Genomic DNA, 15,499 nt, shown 5'->3' on the forward strand with positions numbered 1-15,499 from the left:
ATGCACCCACACCTGTTTTATGCTTTTCAGACATGTTTGGCTCATCCCACCTGTAAAAAAGCTACAATTAGCTGAGGCATTTGCTAAGGGTGTTGAGACGTGGGATGAGTTGTAGAAGAAAATAGTAGCTTTGATCACATGAATAGTGACTGGACAAGGACTGAAATTTTTTCAAGAAAATGCAATATCACATTTTAATTCTTTTTCCTATCCACTTTACATGTAGAGTAATACATAACAATAATACTTCATTTTAATTGCACCACACTATTTAAATTACAGAAAATTAAGGGGAAGAGAGACCATAATCAATGATTCAGCAATGTGACTTTATTATGTTGTTTTAGGCCACTAAGATTGTGGTATTTTGTTATGTCTGCAACAGGAGGCTCACAGAAGCACAGCCATTAGCACAAAGTGTAGAAGGGCAGGCAGGCTGGAGAGCTGGCAACAATCAGTGATAATGTGGACAGACAGCAATGTTGACAGCTAGGAGGCAGATAAGCAGTTCAACATCTTAGAGGAAGGTAAGAGAAGGAGAGGTAGACTGGAGGACAGAAGGCCAATTGGCAGGCAGCTGGAAGAGGGGCAGGTGGTCAGTTGGAAAGCAAGATGTGAGCAGAGGACAAGAGACACGGAAGCTGACAGGAAGACAGGATGCCTGGCAGAGACTCTCAGAACCAATCTTGTCCCCATCAGGGTTAGTGGAGCCTCCTGAGACGTAGATGAATCCCATTCTTGGACTTCAGGACAAGTCTTGGGATGGGGATAGGGACTTTGGTGGGATCTGCCAGCAGCTCAAAACGCAGCAGGGTCAAGGCCACGGCCACCTTCAGCTCATTCATGGCGAATTGTTTTCCGATGCAGTTCCTGGACCGGGAAGGGAAAATGAAATGAGAAGTGGCCTCAGATCCCCCTCTGAGCTGGATAGGCAATTGTCCTTGAGCTCTAGCCCAGAGTTGGCCAGTCAGAGTCCTTGTTTGTGTGGCTTAGCCATCATCCATTTCCAAATAGTCACACACTGGCTCCAAGCCTCAGTCATGGTCTTCTGACCTTGACAAACACTACAGCTCTTCTGAGACTGTCCTGTCTCTACTCTTGAAGACACAAAGTCTCCTAGGAGAGCCAGTGCTGTAAGAAACAAAGTCTTATCACAGGAATTGTTTAATGCATTAATAATTATTGGGTCATACCCCCTCTCCACAATGTCTAGTTCCTTAACATAGAGGTCACTCACTGGTCAGAGCCTTCAGGGGGCAAATAGGCCATGTTGGTAAGGGTTCACTAGGGGAGTGTGGGAGTGTCAGTGGGGAAGTTCTCAGAGGTGAAATGGTTTGGAGCTGTGCCTACTGTCACCCATTTGCTCCTATTCAGTGTTTCAGCCTCCATCATGCTCTCACTGCGCCAGTGTCCCCAGTTTCTAATTACTGACAGAAACACTTATCCAGAGCCCAGAGCAGACTCAGGAACAGCAATCATTTCAGAAACTTCCCTTCAAGTATGAAGCAAGGCATGATGCCTATGTTGAGGGTGGGATGGGTATGCGGTTTGGTGCAACATATTTCTGCTTTTATCTCTGAGGTATTGGAGGAAAGGGCAGTATCTTTTCTCCTTTTCCCCATGAGTGAGAACCAACTTGACATTGTAAACAGTTTGCATGTGACTTAAATAGACTCAGAAACAAGACATTAAACTCACTATAGGCGCTCAGTTCTTCCCTGAGATGTTGGTCCAGTTTGTCAGATGTATTCTTTCTGTTACAGTTGCTAGTATGCTTACTGCTACTCTCCATCTCACATCTGGATTCTTCCTTATGTGAAGATAGGAATCTCTGACCAGCTATTTTTAGTAACATCCTTGGCGGAGCCAACCAGGAGAAAATGGGAGTAGCAATAAATCCTGAATAACCTTGCTCTGATGAATACACCCTATCTAGTTTTCTTATAGCCTTACTCCCTTTTTTAGTACAGTCAAAGCCTCTGCCAATATTTTATGGGGGCAGAGATGTGCCTGCTTTCTTCTAACTTAGCCATCTTGATCTTCCCCTGCTCTGTCTCTTTCAGCCGAAGTATCTGCTGCATTCGTGCAGGAAGAGTATGTAACAAGAGACAGTCCAGCTTACTCTACTCCAACTCTCTTGGCCCTTCCTGTTTTTTTCTAACCTGTGCAGGATCTGTTCGTAACTCTCTCTCCTTCATTTCAAATGTCAGGAAGATGGGGAAATTTCATATCTGTGCGGCAGATAAAACCCGGCACCTGGTTTTCGTGGTCCTCCTAAAGGAAGATACATGCCTCACTCCCCTTTCTTCTTTGCCATTATGTGAAAAAGCTCTGGAAGAACTAGTCTTCAGATGACTTCTCTCACACTGCCTTTTGTTTTTTCTTTACCGCCAACCAATCACCCTATAGGGTTGTGTTTTCCAATCCAGGTCCTTTCTTCTAGACTAGCAGGATTGGTCTTGTGATCATTCTGACCTAAAGGGTTCTCTTTTCTCTTGCTTGCTGAATTATGAAAGTTTCTCTGTCCATCTATTTGAGACTCTTTCTGTTCTAGATTGAGTCAACATATGCCATGATAAGCTTATAGATCTCTGCCATTGCCACTGATTTTCCCATCATAGGTCTGGGACCTCAAAGAATAAAACAGCCTTTTGAGAATTGTTTTACAATGTGAATTGAAGGAACCAATAGGTTGGAAAGAAAGTTGTGAAGGAAATTAGAAGCAAGGTAATGTATTCTTGGTGACAAAGGTTAAAAAAGATAATTCTTAATGATAGAAAGAGGAACTGAAGGACTTAATATGTTGTAACCTTTTGAAAGTTGAGTATGTTTGAGATTAGGTTGGATAAAGTTAAAGGAAAATTATTTTAAAGTTAGTTCTTCACAGAAGCCCAGATAGCATGAGCTTATGGTCTCTGTGCTCACGGACTGTTTTAAGTAATGGGATCATATGCTGATGTCATATGCTAATACTATCCAGCCAGGATGCTCTGTCTTTATAGCTGACTTTGATAATGAAAATTTATGTTTTAGGGATAGCTGTTTGTATTTTGTTGTTGTTGCTGTTGCCTTTACTGGGTCTTTACTGCTTGGAAAACCTGAGCCCTAAAGGAGTTAACCTTATCTGCCTCTTTTTCAACACCTGAGAGATCACCATAACTCTGGGTAGAACTGCCCTGTAGCTTTGTTTAAAATGCTCAGAACAGATGAAACATTACTTGTATTTTGACCACATGGTTTGAACCTCTGACAGTGTCACACTTACATCAGGTCTGATGTGTGCTCTGGGCTGAATAAACTACTCAAAGGTTCATCATTTAATAAGCAAGAAAATGGGAACCCTTTAGGTGAGAGTGACCATGAGGCCAATCCTGCCAGGTTCCTAAGCTGACCCTTCCGCCTTGTCACATGAGGGGATGCTCCATGGAACCCAGCAATACGTTGGCTGACATTCCAAAGGCGGCCTCTATGGTCTACTTTTAACAATAACTTACATGAATACGAAGAAAATAAACATTAATGCTGCTTAGAACGTGCCTATCTAGTTCCCTTATGGCCTGGGAAAGCAGTGAAGGAAGGTCCAAAGCCTTGGGACTCTGGACCTGAATAGGAGACCCAGAATAAGCTCCCAGCTTCTTGCTTTGGATTAGCTTAGCTCCGGTCATTGTGGCCACTTGAGGAGTGAACCAGCAGATGGAAGATCTTTCTCTGTCTCTCCTTCTCCCCATAAAAATTTGCCCTTCTGATAAAAATAAATCAACCTTTAAAAAAGAGTGCCCAGTCCATGCTTTCCTGTTCTCCAATAGTAGCAATACCTATTTCAGACTGTGTGAGGGAGGAGGTTCTCAGACCTGTGATAAACCTACAGCTGGAAAGCTGATTATGATGAACTGTCCCCTTAAAGCCTATCAGGGAAACATTAACTTAGCTTTAAATAACTCACAGAAATATGAACTCAGAGACATTTTGGTCTTCATTTTTCCTTACATCATGTATGACAATTTGTATTCCATTGAAGGATTACTGCCAACCTTTTTACTTTCCACATCAGCCATTTATTTTTTAGAGTATAATTGTCTGGCCTAACAGGTAGCCCAGTGTTTGTTTTTTTTTTTTAAGTCCTGGGTTTTATGTTTACATGCCAGGAATCATTCAGATGGTATGTACTATATACTAAGTAATAGTGTCTTTTTCTCCAGATCCCAAGGACTCCCCATCACCCCCTGCCTTCCCCCAGCACACACAGTGCACTCACCTTGATCCTCCTGAGAAGGGCAGGAAAGCATGGCTGTGGCGAGCAGAACCTGGTGCAAATCGGGAGGGGTCAAACACCTGCAGAGACAGGACCAGGGCCAGGGCAAGAGGAGGTCAAGTGAGTAGAAAGGAAGCCCAGAGGGGGTATAAAACCCAAGAGGTCACCCCATGCCACCCTCTCTGTGCCCCTGTACCTCTGGGTTTGGCCACACCTTCGGGTTGTGGTGAAGGCCATAAATGGAGAGTGCAACCACGATACCTTTAGGAAAGGCAGGAGACAGAGAGAAAAAGCTGTTTTTATCCATGAATAGGAGGCTCCAGTCCCTCAGTCAGTGGTACACATGTGCAAAACAGGAAAGGCACGGGTACCACAAGTCTTCAGGTTGAACTAAATGCTCCTATTGCAAGAGTGCTAGGGTGAGCTTTGCAAAGCACCAGAGCTCAGGTGAGGGTCAGAAAAACCATGAAGCCAGGGATGAGAAGCAAGAATGCTCATTGTTTGTTGCCCAGGTAAGAGCTCACGATCATGCATTTGTTCCCAAGAGCTTCAAGGGGTGTGCATTAGCTCACTCATTCCTAATAGCAGTCCTCCAAAGTTTGCCCTTTTCCACTGTCATTTTCTAAGGAAGCAATTGGAGCTCAGAACGGCTGAGTGGCTTGACTCTCATTGCACAGGACATCCATCAGTGGTGGGTCAGGAAATGTTGGCTCCTGAAGCAGGGGCTGCAGGGATCTGAGATCTGGTCCCCAGCTGCTCTCTCTCATCACCCTGAGAGTTCCTCAGAAGCTGGATCACATCTGATCCATATGTGGGGTTCCCCAACCTTCCTCCCTTGCTTTGAACATACCAGAAAAGATGCTTATCTACCTCTGCTGCATCAGATTCTCTTCCCAGTTCTGTACATCTTAGAGTACAGGAGATTAGGGTGTATTCAGAAGTTGTCAGTGTGAATGCCCACATGGAAAACATGCTAAAAAGTTAGTCATCATAGTGTGGCCCACATGCACATTGCTTTGTGTTTATTTCCATGCAGTTTTCCATATATTACATCAAATGTGAACATTATTTTCAAAAGTGACATTGCCACTGGGGTGCCTGAGTCATGTATCAGTCCTTGAAGTAGCAGTTCCTGTCCCAGTTGCTCCATATCCAAACCTACATCCTGCTGATGTGCCTGGGAAAGCAGTAGATTGCCCAAGAACTTGGAATCCTGCTATCCACTTGGATGGAGTTCCTTCCTTCGGACCCTATTCCTCTTGTGGTAGGCATTTGGGGAGTGACCAGTGGATAGAAGTACACACACACACACACACTCTCTCTCTCTCTCTCTGTGTTTCTCTCTCTCTCTCCATCATTCTGTCTCTCTAATAACTAATTCTCTATTTTTTTCAAGTGCCAGTGAGGACACAGGTATGATCTTTTAATAAGAAGTTAAATAGACAGCTCTTTAATTGCAAATGTTTTCATGTATAGAGACTGGAACTAATATTTACTGAACTTCTAGTGCAGCCCAGCCATGTATTGGGCATTTATATATCTCATTCCAGCCACAAAGGCACATTCACCTATTGATGAACAAAGGGAGATCAGATTCAGAGGAGCAGGAAAAAATGGGGATGTTGGATCCTCCACGTGGCCTCGCACGGCACACAGGTGAGTTAGAGTAAGGATTGTATACCTTTGGGTAAGGAGCATCCATCAGGGAAGGTGACTGGCTTGCTGAGTTCTCTGCTCAAGACTGGCACTGGTGGATAGATCCTCAGTGCCTCCTTGATGCACATAGTGGTATAGGGCATCTTGTCCAGGTGGTCCCTGAAATAATGTTGATGCAGGGGAGGGGCAGGGCTGGGCACACCAGGGTTCCCCCTCTCACACAGGCAGGGTCCTCCCACCTCTTGGGCCTTCACTCACCAACTGATAGAGGCTCCATCCCCCAGGATGCTCTGGATCTCCTCGCGGCACCTCTGCTGATGCTCTGGGTGTGTGGCCAGAGCATAGAAGATCCAGGAGATGCCACTGGCTGTGGTGTCATGGCCCTCAAACATGAATGTGTCCACCTCGGCACGCAGGTCCTCATCAGACAGGCTGCTGCCGTTCTCCATCTTGGGAGATCACAGTGAGACGGCAGGCTCAGTCCCTGCTCCCATGCCTCTAGACCAGATTTGGGCTGTGCTGCACACTGACCTTGGCAAAGAGCAGGATGTCCAGGAAATCCAAGTGCCTCTTGTTCCTGATCTTCTCCAGCTCTCCTTCTTGCTGCAGATGAGCCTTCCTCAGCTTGATCACTCGATCTATCCCAGAGCAGAGGTTGTCAGATGGAGCTGAGAGCTCCTGTCACCCCCAGGAGCCCCATCTGCCCCCAAGTTGATGTCAGTGAGGAGTATGGGAGTGGATGTATGCATCATGGTGGGATCCAGCTTCCTCTGAAGCAGGTGGGCCTCCTTGCAGTAGCACAGCCCAGGAACCTCAGCTGAATGTTGCAGGGATGTGGCCTCATTCTACTATTCCCAGTGTGATGATTCAGAGATCACAGCTCCAGACTTCTGCACCAAGGAAGTACCAAGCATGAGTATGTCCCAGCTGCTATAAGGGGCAAGGAGGGTGACTCTGCTTGAAAGACCTAAGTAGTTTCCTTGGGCTCTGCATGGTGGTGAAGGGAACTCAAGAGAAGGGAACAGAACCTGTATGCTCATGGGCAAGCTGGCAGGTACGGTCCATCAAGCGGCCTGCAGGGCTCAGTCGGTAGAGGGTATTGTTGTGATGAAACACATTTCTCATTCGGAAGGACACCAATTGGCCGAGTTCCTTAACAGCCTGGATGTAGGATTTGGAAGTCCTGATGGGAAAGACAATAGTAAGAGTGGAGGGCGACCTTTCCTCTGGAAGTGCATTCAGACTCTTCTGGGGGATTCCTCACACAGTGGGGGCAGGCAGCACTGAGGTACACATCTCTTCCATCCAACAGCCTCTGTGCGAGGGCACAGAAAACAGGCTTTCCCCCACCCTGGGGTTCAGGGATCTGTGACTGAGGCAGGGATAGCACTGCTATGAACACTTGTCCTGAAGTTGACACCTTGCCTTTTATGGAGGTGAGCATTTAGGCTGATCCGTCAGCCTCCCAGTGGCTCACAACGGTTGGTAAGCCCAAGGAACCCATAGCCAGAGGGCTGACACTGACCCACTGTCCAGCTGGACGTTGCCCTCGTGGCTAAAGGCACTCTTCAGGATGGTGTCCAGGGTCATCATCGAGATATCTTCACAAACGTCCAGAGAGGAATCCTGGCTGGGGAGCTTCTCCCATTTGTCCTTGTTGGGGGAGGGATGGACATTTGACTTTCTTCATGTCCCCAGGAGCCCTATACTAACAAGGTAAGGCTCTTTTCTCTGTAAATATTCTGGTGAAAATTCCTCATTTTACGAAACTCAGCCTCCAAAGCTGGAGTTTGTAATGTAATGCCATTTTTTAAGAAAATATGATTAAGTTAAACATGCTTCCTCATAGCAAGCTAAATTTTTCTTCACTGTCATGAAAAAAAGTTATGAGAATAACGGTTTGCTCAATGACAAAATATCAAGTTTTGAAAAACAAAGAGCAGTGGGACTCACTGTTCTAAGAGCAGAGTTAGATCTCTGGGTTAGGCAGGATCCCATTTGGTGATCAAAATGTACAGGTTATGACTTCTAAGAACAAAAATATGGACTGCCATTCTTCCTCATTTGTTAAGTGTTTGTTGATCACAATTGTATAAGAAATTAAAATCCATAGGGCCAGGTTGTGATGTGGTGGGTAAGGCCCCCATCTATGATGCCAGCATTCCATGTGGGCATCAGTTTGTGCCACAGTTGCTCCACCTCTAATCCACCTTTCTGCTAATGGCCTGGAAGAAGCAGTGGAAAATGACCCAAGTGTCACCTCAACTCATGTGAGAAACCTGGATGAAGCTCCTGGATCCTGTTTATGGTCTGGCCCAACCCTGGGCACGTTGGTCATCTGGGGAATGAACCAGATATGAAAAAATTTCTCTCTCCCTCTCTCTAACTTCGAGTGCCAACTAACCAGCTAAATAAATCTCTTACACTGTTCTCCAGGTGGCAGAGGGTGGCATGGCAGCAGGTAGGGCTCTGAGAATGTAGACCTGATACAATTTCCCAACAAGGATGACTCAAATCCATGAAGAAGCCCTGAATCCAGGCCAGAGCCTGGTTGACTAATATGCTGTCCCAGAAGCCATCACTGTACAGGCCAGCCATGTACAGATTGTGCTGGTGTCTGATGGAATTTACTTTATCTCCAGTCCACTAATGCGGAAGACTTGAAGTAGGGGACTAGGTCCAACAGAATCTTCATTGGATGGTGAGAAGATTGTGGTTCCATTCTGATACTGGGATACTCACTGGCTTACTCATTTTTTTTAAAAGGTTATTGGTTATTTTAGAGGCAGAGAGAGACAAAGAGATAGCTCCCTTCTATTGGTTCACTCTCCAAATGTGTACAATGCTGTGCTTGGGCCACGCAAAAATTGGAAATCAAGAACTCCATCCAGATCTCCCATGCAGTTGGCAGCAAAGTAATTGAGCCATACCCTGCTGCCTCCCAGGGTGTGCCCGTCTGCAAGAAACTGGAGTTAAAAGCAGAGCTTGGGCTTGAACCCAAGCACACTAATACAGCATGTGGTCATCTTAGTTGGTGTCTGAACTTCTAGGCTAAAGACCTACTCTCTGGCTTTGGTGGCTGAGGCATGCTTCATGGTGGTGTCAAGTAATGAGAGAAATGTGCTTGAAAGCCTCCAGGAACAGCCATAAACTTGTCATTCCGCTATGTAAGTGTATCCTGACATTGTAGGTAGGTGTGAACAATGGCAAAGAGTCCAGCATCCTATTGTCAAGATATATTTAACAGTTTCACTGGCAGTCCATCTTTGATTTGGAAGTAGGGATGCTTATGACTATTTATGAAGAACTATACAATTATAATAATACAGGAGAGATCAGTGGGAGGGGGGATTCAGGGATGGGCAAGGAGAAATCTCAGAGCCTATAGAACTGTATTATTAAAAAAAAAATCTTCAGGATAAATCCTGGCACAACAGCTCAGTGGCTGAATTTTTACTTTGCATGTGCCAGGATCCCATATTGTTCATGTCCCAGCTGCTCCACTTCCCATCCAGCTCCCTGCCTGTGGCCTGGGAAAGCAGTAGAGGATGGCCCAAAGCTTTGGGACCCTGCGCCCATGTGGGAGACCTGGAGAAAGCTCTGGCTCATGGCTTCTAAAAAGTCCCCAGAATGGAGTCCTGTTGGAGGTGCTCCTCCCATTTATCCTGCTCGGATTCTGCCCTGGGAGCTGTTCCTTTGGCAATGATGTCAGAAGAACAGGGTTTGAGGACTGATGTTATGCTACTGCCTGGGATACTGTCATCCCATATAGAGTGCCAGTTTGAGTCCCAGGTGTTCTACTTAAGATCCAACTTGGGGGAAGTAATGCATGATGGCTCAAGTACTTGGGTCCTTGTCACTGTGTAGGAGACCCAGACAGAATTCTGGACTCTTTGACTTTGGCCTGGCCCAGCCTTTACATTGCTGCCACCTGGGGAGTAAACCAGTGAGTGGGGGAATCTCTCTCTCTCTCTTTTTCTCTCTCTGTTTCTCTCTCTCTTTCTCTCTCTCTCCTTTGTTATATATATATATATATAAAACAAAGAGGGATAGGGTTTTATTCACAGCTGCCACTATTCATAGGGGATATATCTCTCTACCTCTACTGAGTGCTTAGAAACTCAGGTAACACTGAACCCCCAGGAATACCATGTTTTATACAATATGTACATATTTAAGAGAAAGTTAACTTATGAAATTGGCATAGTAAGACATTAACAACAGTTAATAGTAATACATTGCAATAGTTATGTCAATGTACTATAAGTCAATGAGTTATCATTTAGTATAATAAAAACATGTGAATGTGTTCTCTTAAGCTATCACATTGCACCGTGCTAACCTTTCTCCGTGTAATGATTCATACTGATACAACGCCCATGTGATGAGCTAAGGTGAAGGGAATGGCCATTTGACAATGTGTATTAGTTGACCTCAGGTAACAAACTGCAGAGGGGAAACAAGTGTGTAAGAGGGACCGGCTGCATAGTAATAGGGAAGGAAGCTTCCTTCTAAGTCCTGGAAAGCCATGCATTTGGACACATGCACGTGTGTTAACGCAAGATTGTGTGTGTCTGCCAGGCATGTGTCTGATTATGAGTGTACGTGTGCCAGTAGCAGTGTCTAGAAACATATTTCCACAGAGCACTGGGCCTGTGTGAGTCCTGCTCTAGGGTGTCTGAGCCTTGACAATGAGTGTCTATACTTCAAAGTGTGGGATGAACATTTCTGGGTGGCATCCCATGTGTCAGTACCTGTGACTGCAGATGTGTTTGAGAGTGGCCTTTGTGTGAATGCATGGGGTTAGGGAGTGTATGGAGGTGAGAAAGAGGAGGACTTACCAGCATCACTTGGACAGAGTCTGCCATGAGCCCCACATAGGGCTTCAGGATGTCATAGTGGAAGGCTGGGGTCAGCATGCGCCGGTGCTGGAACCACACATGCTCTTCCAGCAGGAGCAAGCCATTCCCTGGGCCAGAGATGGGCATGTATTTGTATCAGGGTGTCAGGGTTAGAAGGATATCAAGGAATAACTTGGGTTGGACAAAAGAAGCCCAGACATGCATGGTGTAGCCCATAAGAAGGTGAGCTTCATAATGTGAGTTTCAGAAATGTGGGTTTCCCAAGCGGGTTGATGTACCTGATATGATTATGACAGCAGTAAGATACAGATTGAAAAGGTGTTATGAAGTAGATGTTATATCAATATCAGGCTGAGCATGTTGGAGAGGAACTGAACAATGATGTATCAGAAGTCGAGTCTCAGGAGCTCTATCAGTAATAAGGGGTGAGGGTCTAGTTAGAGGCAGAGAAAGGAAGCGTGATGTGTAGTTGGAGTCAAGAGAGTTGAGTGTGCATTTTTGACATTCAAAGAGGTAATCTTGGCAAATCTACCTGGACAGTGAGTGAAGTTCTAGTTTAGACATACATACCAATCCAGGGAGTCAGGAAACTGTAGGGAAGAGCAGCCTTTGGGTCTGGAAGATAAGAAAGAACTTACACAGGAAACTAGCAGTGTCCAAGCAAGGCAGCTCCCAGGAAAGCTATGGCCACACCACAGGCTACCATCATTCTTGATGACTTCATTTGTGTTTATTTCCAAGTTACCTCCCACAGCCTCCCACCCCCTCCTATGTTGCCTTGAAAGTCAACTGGACTTGAGAAGGTAGGCACAGATTATCAAAATCTGAACACCACAGGATCAGGATGGTGAGTTGGCAAGAAATGTTGGCTATGTAACCATGCCAAAGAAGACAGGTACTTGGTTATGTAATGACCCAGGACAATGGCAAATCCAGCTTAATATGGCTATGAATTTTGTCTGATAGTTGGAGAAATTAATGTAACCAATCACATCAAAAACTAGTGATAGAAGCTATCAAAATCTAATAAATGAAGATATAAGAATAAAAATGAGCGGGGGAAATACAGAAGAATAAAGGAAGAAAAGGAAAAAAGGAAAACAAGGAATGAGGGAAGAAAGGCAGGGAGGGAGGAAGTAAGTAAGAAAAAAGGAAGAAAGGAAGGGAGTAAGAGAGAAAGAGAAGGAAGAGAGAAAGAAAGGAAAGGAAGAGAAGAAAGGAAGGAAGGAAAGAAGTAAGAGCGGAAAAGAGGCAAAAGAGGAAGGGAAGGAAAGGATGGAAGGAAGAGGAAGGAAAAAGGAAGGAAGGAAGGAAGAAAGAAGGAAAAGAGAGGAAGAAAGGAAGGGAGAAAGAAAGGAAGGGAAAGGAAGGAAGAGAGAAAAAAGAATGAATAATCAGGATCACATAGCTGCTTTGAACTTTCAGTATACTCAGTAAACATTGTTGGCTTTGGGCTGGGCTGGTAGCTGGTAGAGGGTATACATACAGCTTTAATTTTGAACTGTCACCTTCTTTGGAGTTTTCCAAACCAAGGACAATGTACTCACAAAGGAAAAGCTGCTGCAGATGGGATGTGATTTAACTCACCTGATCTCCCTAGAATCACCTTTATATAGTCAGGGTCATAGATGGTGAAAAGGAGCTCACTCCCCCACAGCCAGCGAGGACAGGCACTTGGGAATTTCTCTACTCGCTTGAGCAGTTGTGGCAGCTCCATATCCACTGGAAACTGTAACCCAAGGAAATGAAATCAGTAGTATCTTTCTTATTAGATTTGATTGTAATGATTCAGACTCTGATCAGATCTCTTGCCTGGTCCTGAAGGTCATGACCCAAAGTCTGATTCTGTCTCCCTCCTGTGCTATCTGTGTTTCCTCCTCACTCAGAAGTGCTTTAGAAATGTATACGCAGTAGGAGCTCAGCTGTTCAGGGACTGGGTCTCTAATGTCTGAAACCTTTTTATGGAACCTGTTATGCAATGGTCTAGCCAGACCTGTGATCAGAGAGGGATTACTAGTGTACCCTATTTATACTGAAGAATAAGGCAGCCACTGTTAGTGATACACCCATGTGATCTCTATTAAACACAGTCTTGTTGACCTTGCCTCTGCTTCCCTGGGTTCCCATGGCTCCTTGGGTGTCTCATGTTTCAATCAAATGCCTTAGGTGTTCAATCAAATGCTCAGGTGTCCCCCTGAGCTGGGCTTAAGAAGAACTTTCAGGGACCAGCCTTTGAAAAAAAAAAAAGAGAGAGAAGAAGTCTGAGCCCAGCAGTGATTTGAGAATGTGAGTGAATCCAAGATGAGTAGAGGATGGATGGGGACACTCATGATTCATCCAACAGCTGCTTATCAAGTAAGTACTCACCCTGTACTGATTGCCTTCTCAGGAGCTAGGAACTTTGAGGGAATAAAGTCCCTGTAACTATTAAACCAACATGTTAGTGAATTAGGGGCAGCATGGACAGGCCTGTCCTCTCTGAGAAATGTCCTGTTCCCGCTACTTAGGAGGCTGCTCTATAATCCCTGCAAAAATCCATCTTATAATCAGTTCTTGGCTTTGATCTGGTGCAGCCATGACCTAGAGAGTAACACCCCAGTTTCTTGCCTCCTTCTCCAGGATCTACCCATGCTGGCCTATCCCAGGTGTGGGTCCCTGTTTTAACACTGTTGTCATGCCTGATTCCTGACTGCTTGGTGCCCAAGCCAGTCAGCTGTCTGAAAATCCTGCCTCCTGGCACTGCCGTAGTTCAAACTAATTACATGTGATTTTCCATTCCTGATAAAGCTGATAACAGCAGTATTAAAGAAAATAAAATACTTATAAGTGCTAGAAATAGTTGTTACTACTCAACAAAAGAGGAGTGGTGGTTCAATACTATGAGTAACGTTATTGAAGAGAATTTATTCAGCACTGATGAGTGCATATGTCATCTCACGTCTATCAGTGTTAAGATATTAGTACCTCTTAACATCAATTCCTAGCTCAGAAAGGGGCATTGTTATATTGTTATCTAATGACAACTGCATTGTCCAAATGTCACAATTTCTCAGTCAATAAATAATCTCCAGTCCATAGTCCAATTTGCTTGAATGAATTTGGCTTTGGCTGTTTGTCTGTAGTCAGTCTGAAGAGTTTCCATCTTTGTTTCCACTGCTGAACATTGACTGTCCTTCTCTGAGAAAAGAGAGGCCCCGCTTTATGTCCCATTGCCAGGACTCAGTGCTGCCAATACAGAGGAGGTACGGTGACACTGTGCCTCCCCAGGCACTAAGGCGACTCTTTTTCTTTACCTTGGCACTCCTCACACCTAGTCCAAATGCTCCTTGTATCACACTCTGTGTGAACACTGAGGTTCAGGGAGAGAACGATGTGCTTGACCTCAAGGTGGACAAAGTCCAAGGTACATATTAGAGGAGTGGGGTCTATTTAATATACAATTCAAACATTGACATGCTTGCCCGAGGACACAGACTTCTCTCATGTGCACCCAGGACCATCAGAGTTCCACCCCTAGATCATCTCCTTGCAGAGTCCTTCAGACTCGCGCACGTGAAGCCAGGTGGTCCCCAGCACCACATGAAGCCCATCCACCCCAGCTGAGCGAGCTCTTCCCTGTGTCTTGGACTCCTTCTGTGAGTCCTGCCTATCATCTCCACACACAAACACTCCCTGGCTGAGATTCCTTCATATTGATGTCCGGCTTCCCTAGCAAGTCCAGGGCCACATAGAGAGGATAGCTCTGAGTGACTGTGGCCAAGGACACCTCTAGAAGCTGATGTTTTGAGAACAGCTGGAGCTGCAGGGGATGCTCAGCCTGGAGATGCAGAGACTCAGGAAGAGCAATCATTGCCTCCAAAGTGCAGGGCCTCAGAACAAAGAGCAGATCCACATGAGGAGGAATGCATGACAGCTGAGTCATGGCAGGTGAGTTCCTGTGAGGGGGTGAGCTCCCTGTCACTGAAATGAGTCCAGCCCTGAGATGAGCTTCGTGTACCTTGCAGGCTGTGCATTGTCACACAGCAAGCTGGGCCCTGTGGATCAGCTGAACTGATTCCAAGAGCCATGATCACCCCCCCCCCCACGCACTCCCCTGTCCTTCTCCTTCCTACCTCTCGCAGGTGCCCAAAGAGCCAGTGGGATGGAGGGCTTGGGAACTGCTGGAGAGCTTTGAGCAGCCATTGGCGGCGCAGGTAGTGCTGGGCTGCCTTGAACAGCAGCAGAAGCAAGCCCAGCAAGAAGGCCACCTGCAAGAGCCCAGAGAAGCTGCCCGGGAGCCTGGCAAGGTTTAGCGCGGAGACACTCATGATTCAGCAAGTGCTGGACTTGTGACTGTTCCTCTCTGTCACTGATTGCCCTTATGTACACATACAGGAGTCCAGGGAAGGTTGCTCCACCCAGCTGAAGGGCGGGTAAATGGTGAGGCTAGAGCTTGAATCACATAATCCCCAATTTATTAACCCTGAAGAATCCACCCAGAAAAGCTGTCTCAAGAGACAGTATGGGCCCAGCGCGGTGGCGCAAGTGGTTAAGGTCCTCGCCTTGTACGCCCGGGATCCCATATGGGCGCCGGTTCTAGCCCGGCAGCCCCGCTTCCCTTCCAGCTCCCTGCCTGTGGCCCGGGAAAGCAGTCGAGGACGGCCCAAAGCTTTGGGACCCTGCACCCGCGTGGGAGACCCGGAAGAGGCTCCTGGCTTCGGATCGGCATAGTATCAGCCGTTGCGCTCAC

The 15,499-nt window shown here is 46.0% G+C and overlaps 1 protein-coding gene across 2 annotated transcripts; it reads right to left on the minus strand.

Moving 5' to 3' along the window:
* Window positions 1-701: 701 nt before the first annotated feature.
* Window positions 702-15,077, minus strand: LOC121161960 (cytochrome P450 4A7-like). 2 transcript variants are annotated; one of them, XM_040988693.1, is made up of 12 exons: window positions 14,883-15,077; window positions 12,358-12,499; window positions 11,341-11,385; window positions 10,750-10,877; window positions 7,434-7,561; window positions 6,937-7,091; window positions 6,440-6,546; window positions 6,167-6,357; window positions 5,934-6,067; window positions 4,449-4,513; window positions 4,256-4,332; window positions 702-870 (listed from the first exon to the last, which is right to left on the minus strand). In XM_040988693.1, the coding sequence occupies exons 1-12, from the start codon at window positions 15,075-15,077 to the stop codon at window positions 702-704; spliced, it is 1,536 nt and encodes a 511-aa protein (XP_040844627.1). The 2 variants fall into 2 exon arrangements, with proteins under 2 accessions (XP_040844627.1, XP_040844628.1); XM_040988694.1 differs by lacking the exons at window positions 702-870; window positions 6,167-6,357; window positions 6,937-7,091 and having other exon boundaries at window positions 4,252-4,332; window positions 5,934-6,121; window positions 6,436-6,546.
* Between the last annotated feature and the right edge of the window lie 422 nt (window positions 15,078-15,499).

This window comes from Ochotona curzoniae, unplaced genomic scaffold (genome assembly GCF_017591425.1).
Source record: "Ochotona curzoniae isolate NIBS_2020 unplaced genomic scaffold, NIBS_Ocur_1.0 contig_4965, whole genome shotgun sequence".
NCBI classification, from domain to species: Eukaryota; Metazoa; Chordata; class Mammalia; order Lagomorpha; family Ochotonidae; genus Ochotona; species Ochotona curzoniae.

What these genes read in the sequence shown, in the direction of transcription:
- LOC121161960 (XM_040988693.1), bottom strand. Translation starts at nt 15,077, where the DNA reads ATGAGTGTCTCCGCGCTAAACCTTGCCAGGCTCCCGGGCAGCTTCTCT. An exon ending in TCTTTGGGCACCTGCGAGAG is followed by an intron (nt 12,500 to 14,882) that starts GTAGGAAGGAGA and finishes CTTGGGTTACAG; the next exon opens with TTTCCAGTGGATATGGAGCT. An exon ending in AACGTCCAGCTGGACAGTGG is followed by an intron (nt 7,092 to 7,433) that starts GTCAGTGTCAGC and finishes CTTTCCCATCAG; the next exon opens with GACTTCCAAATCCTACATCC.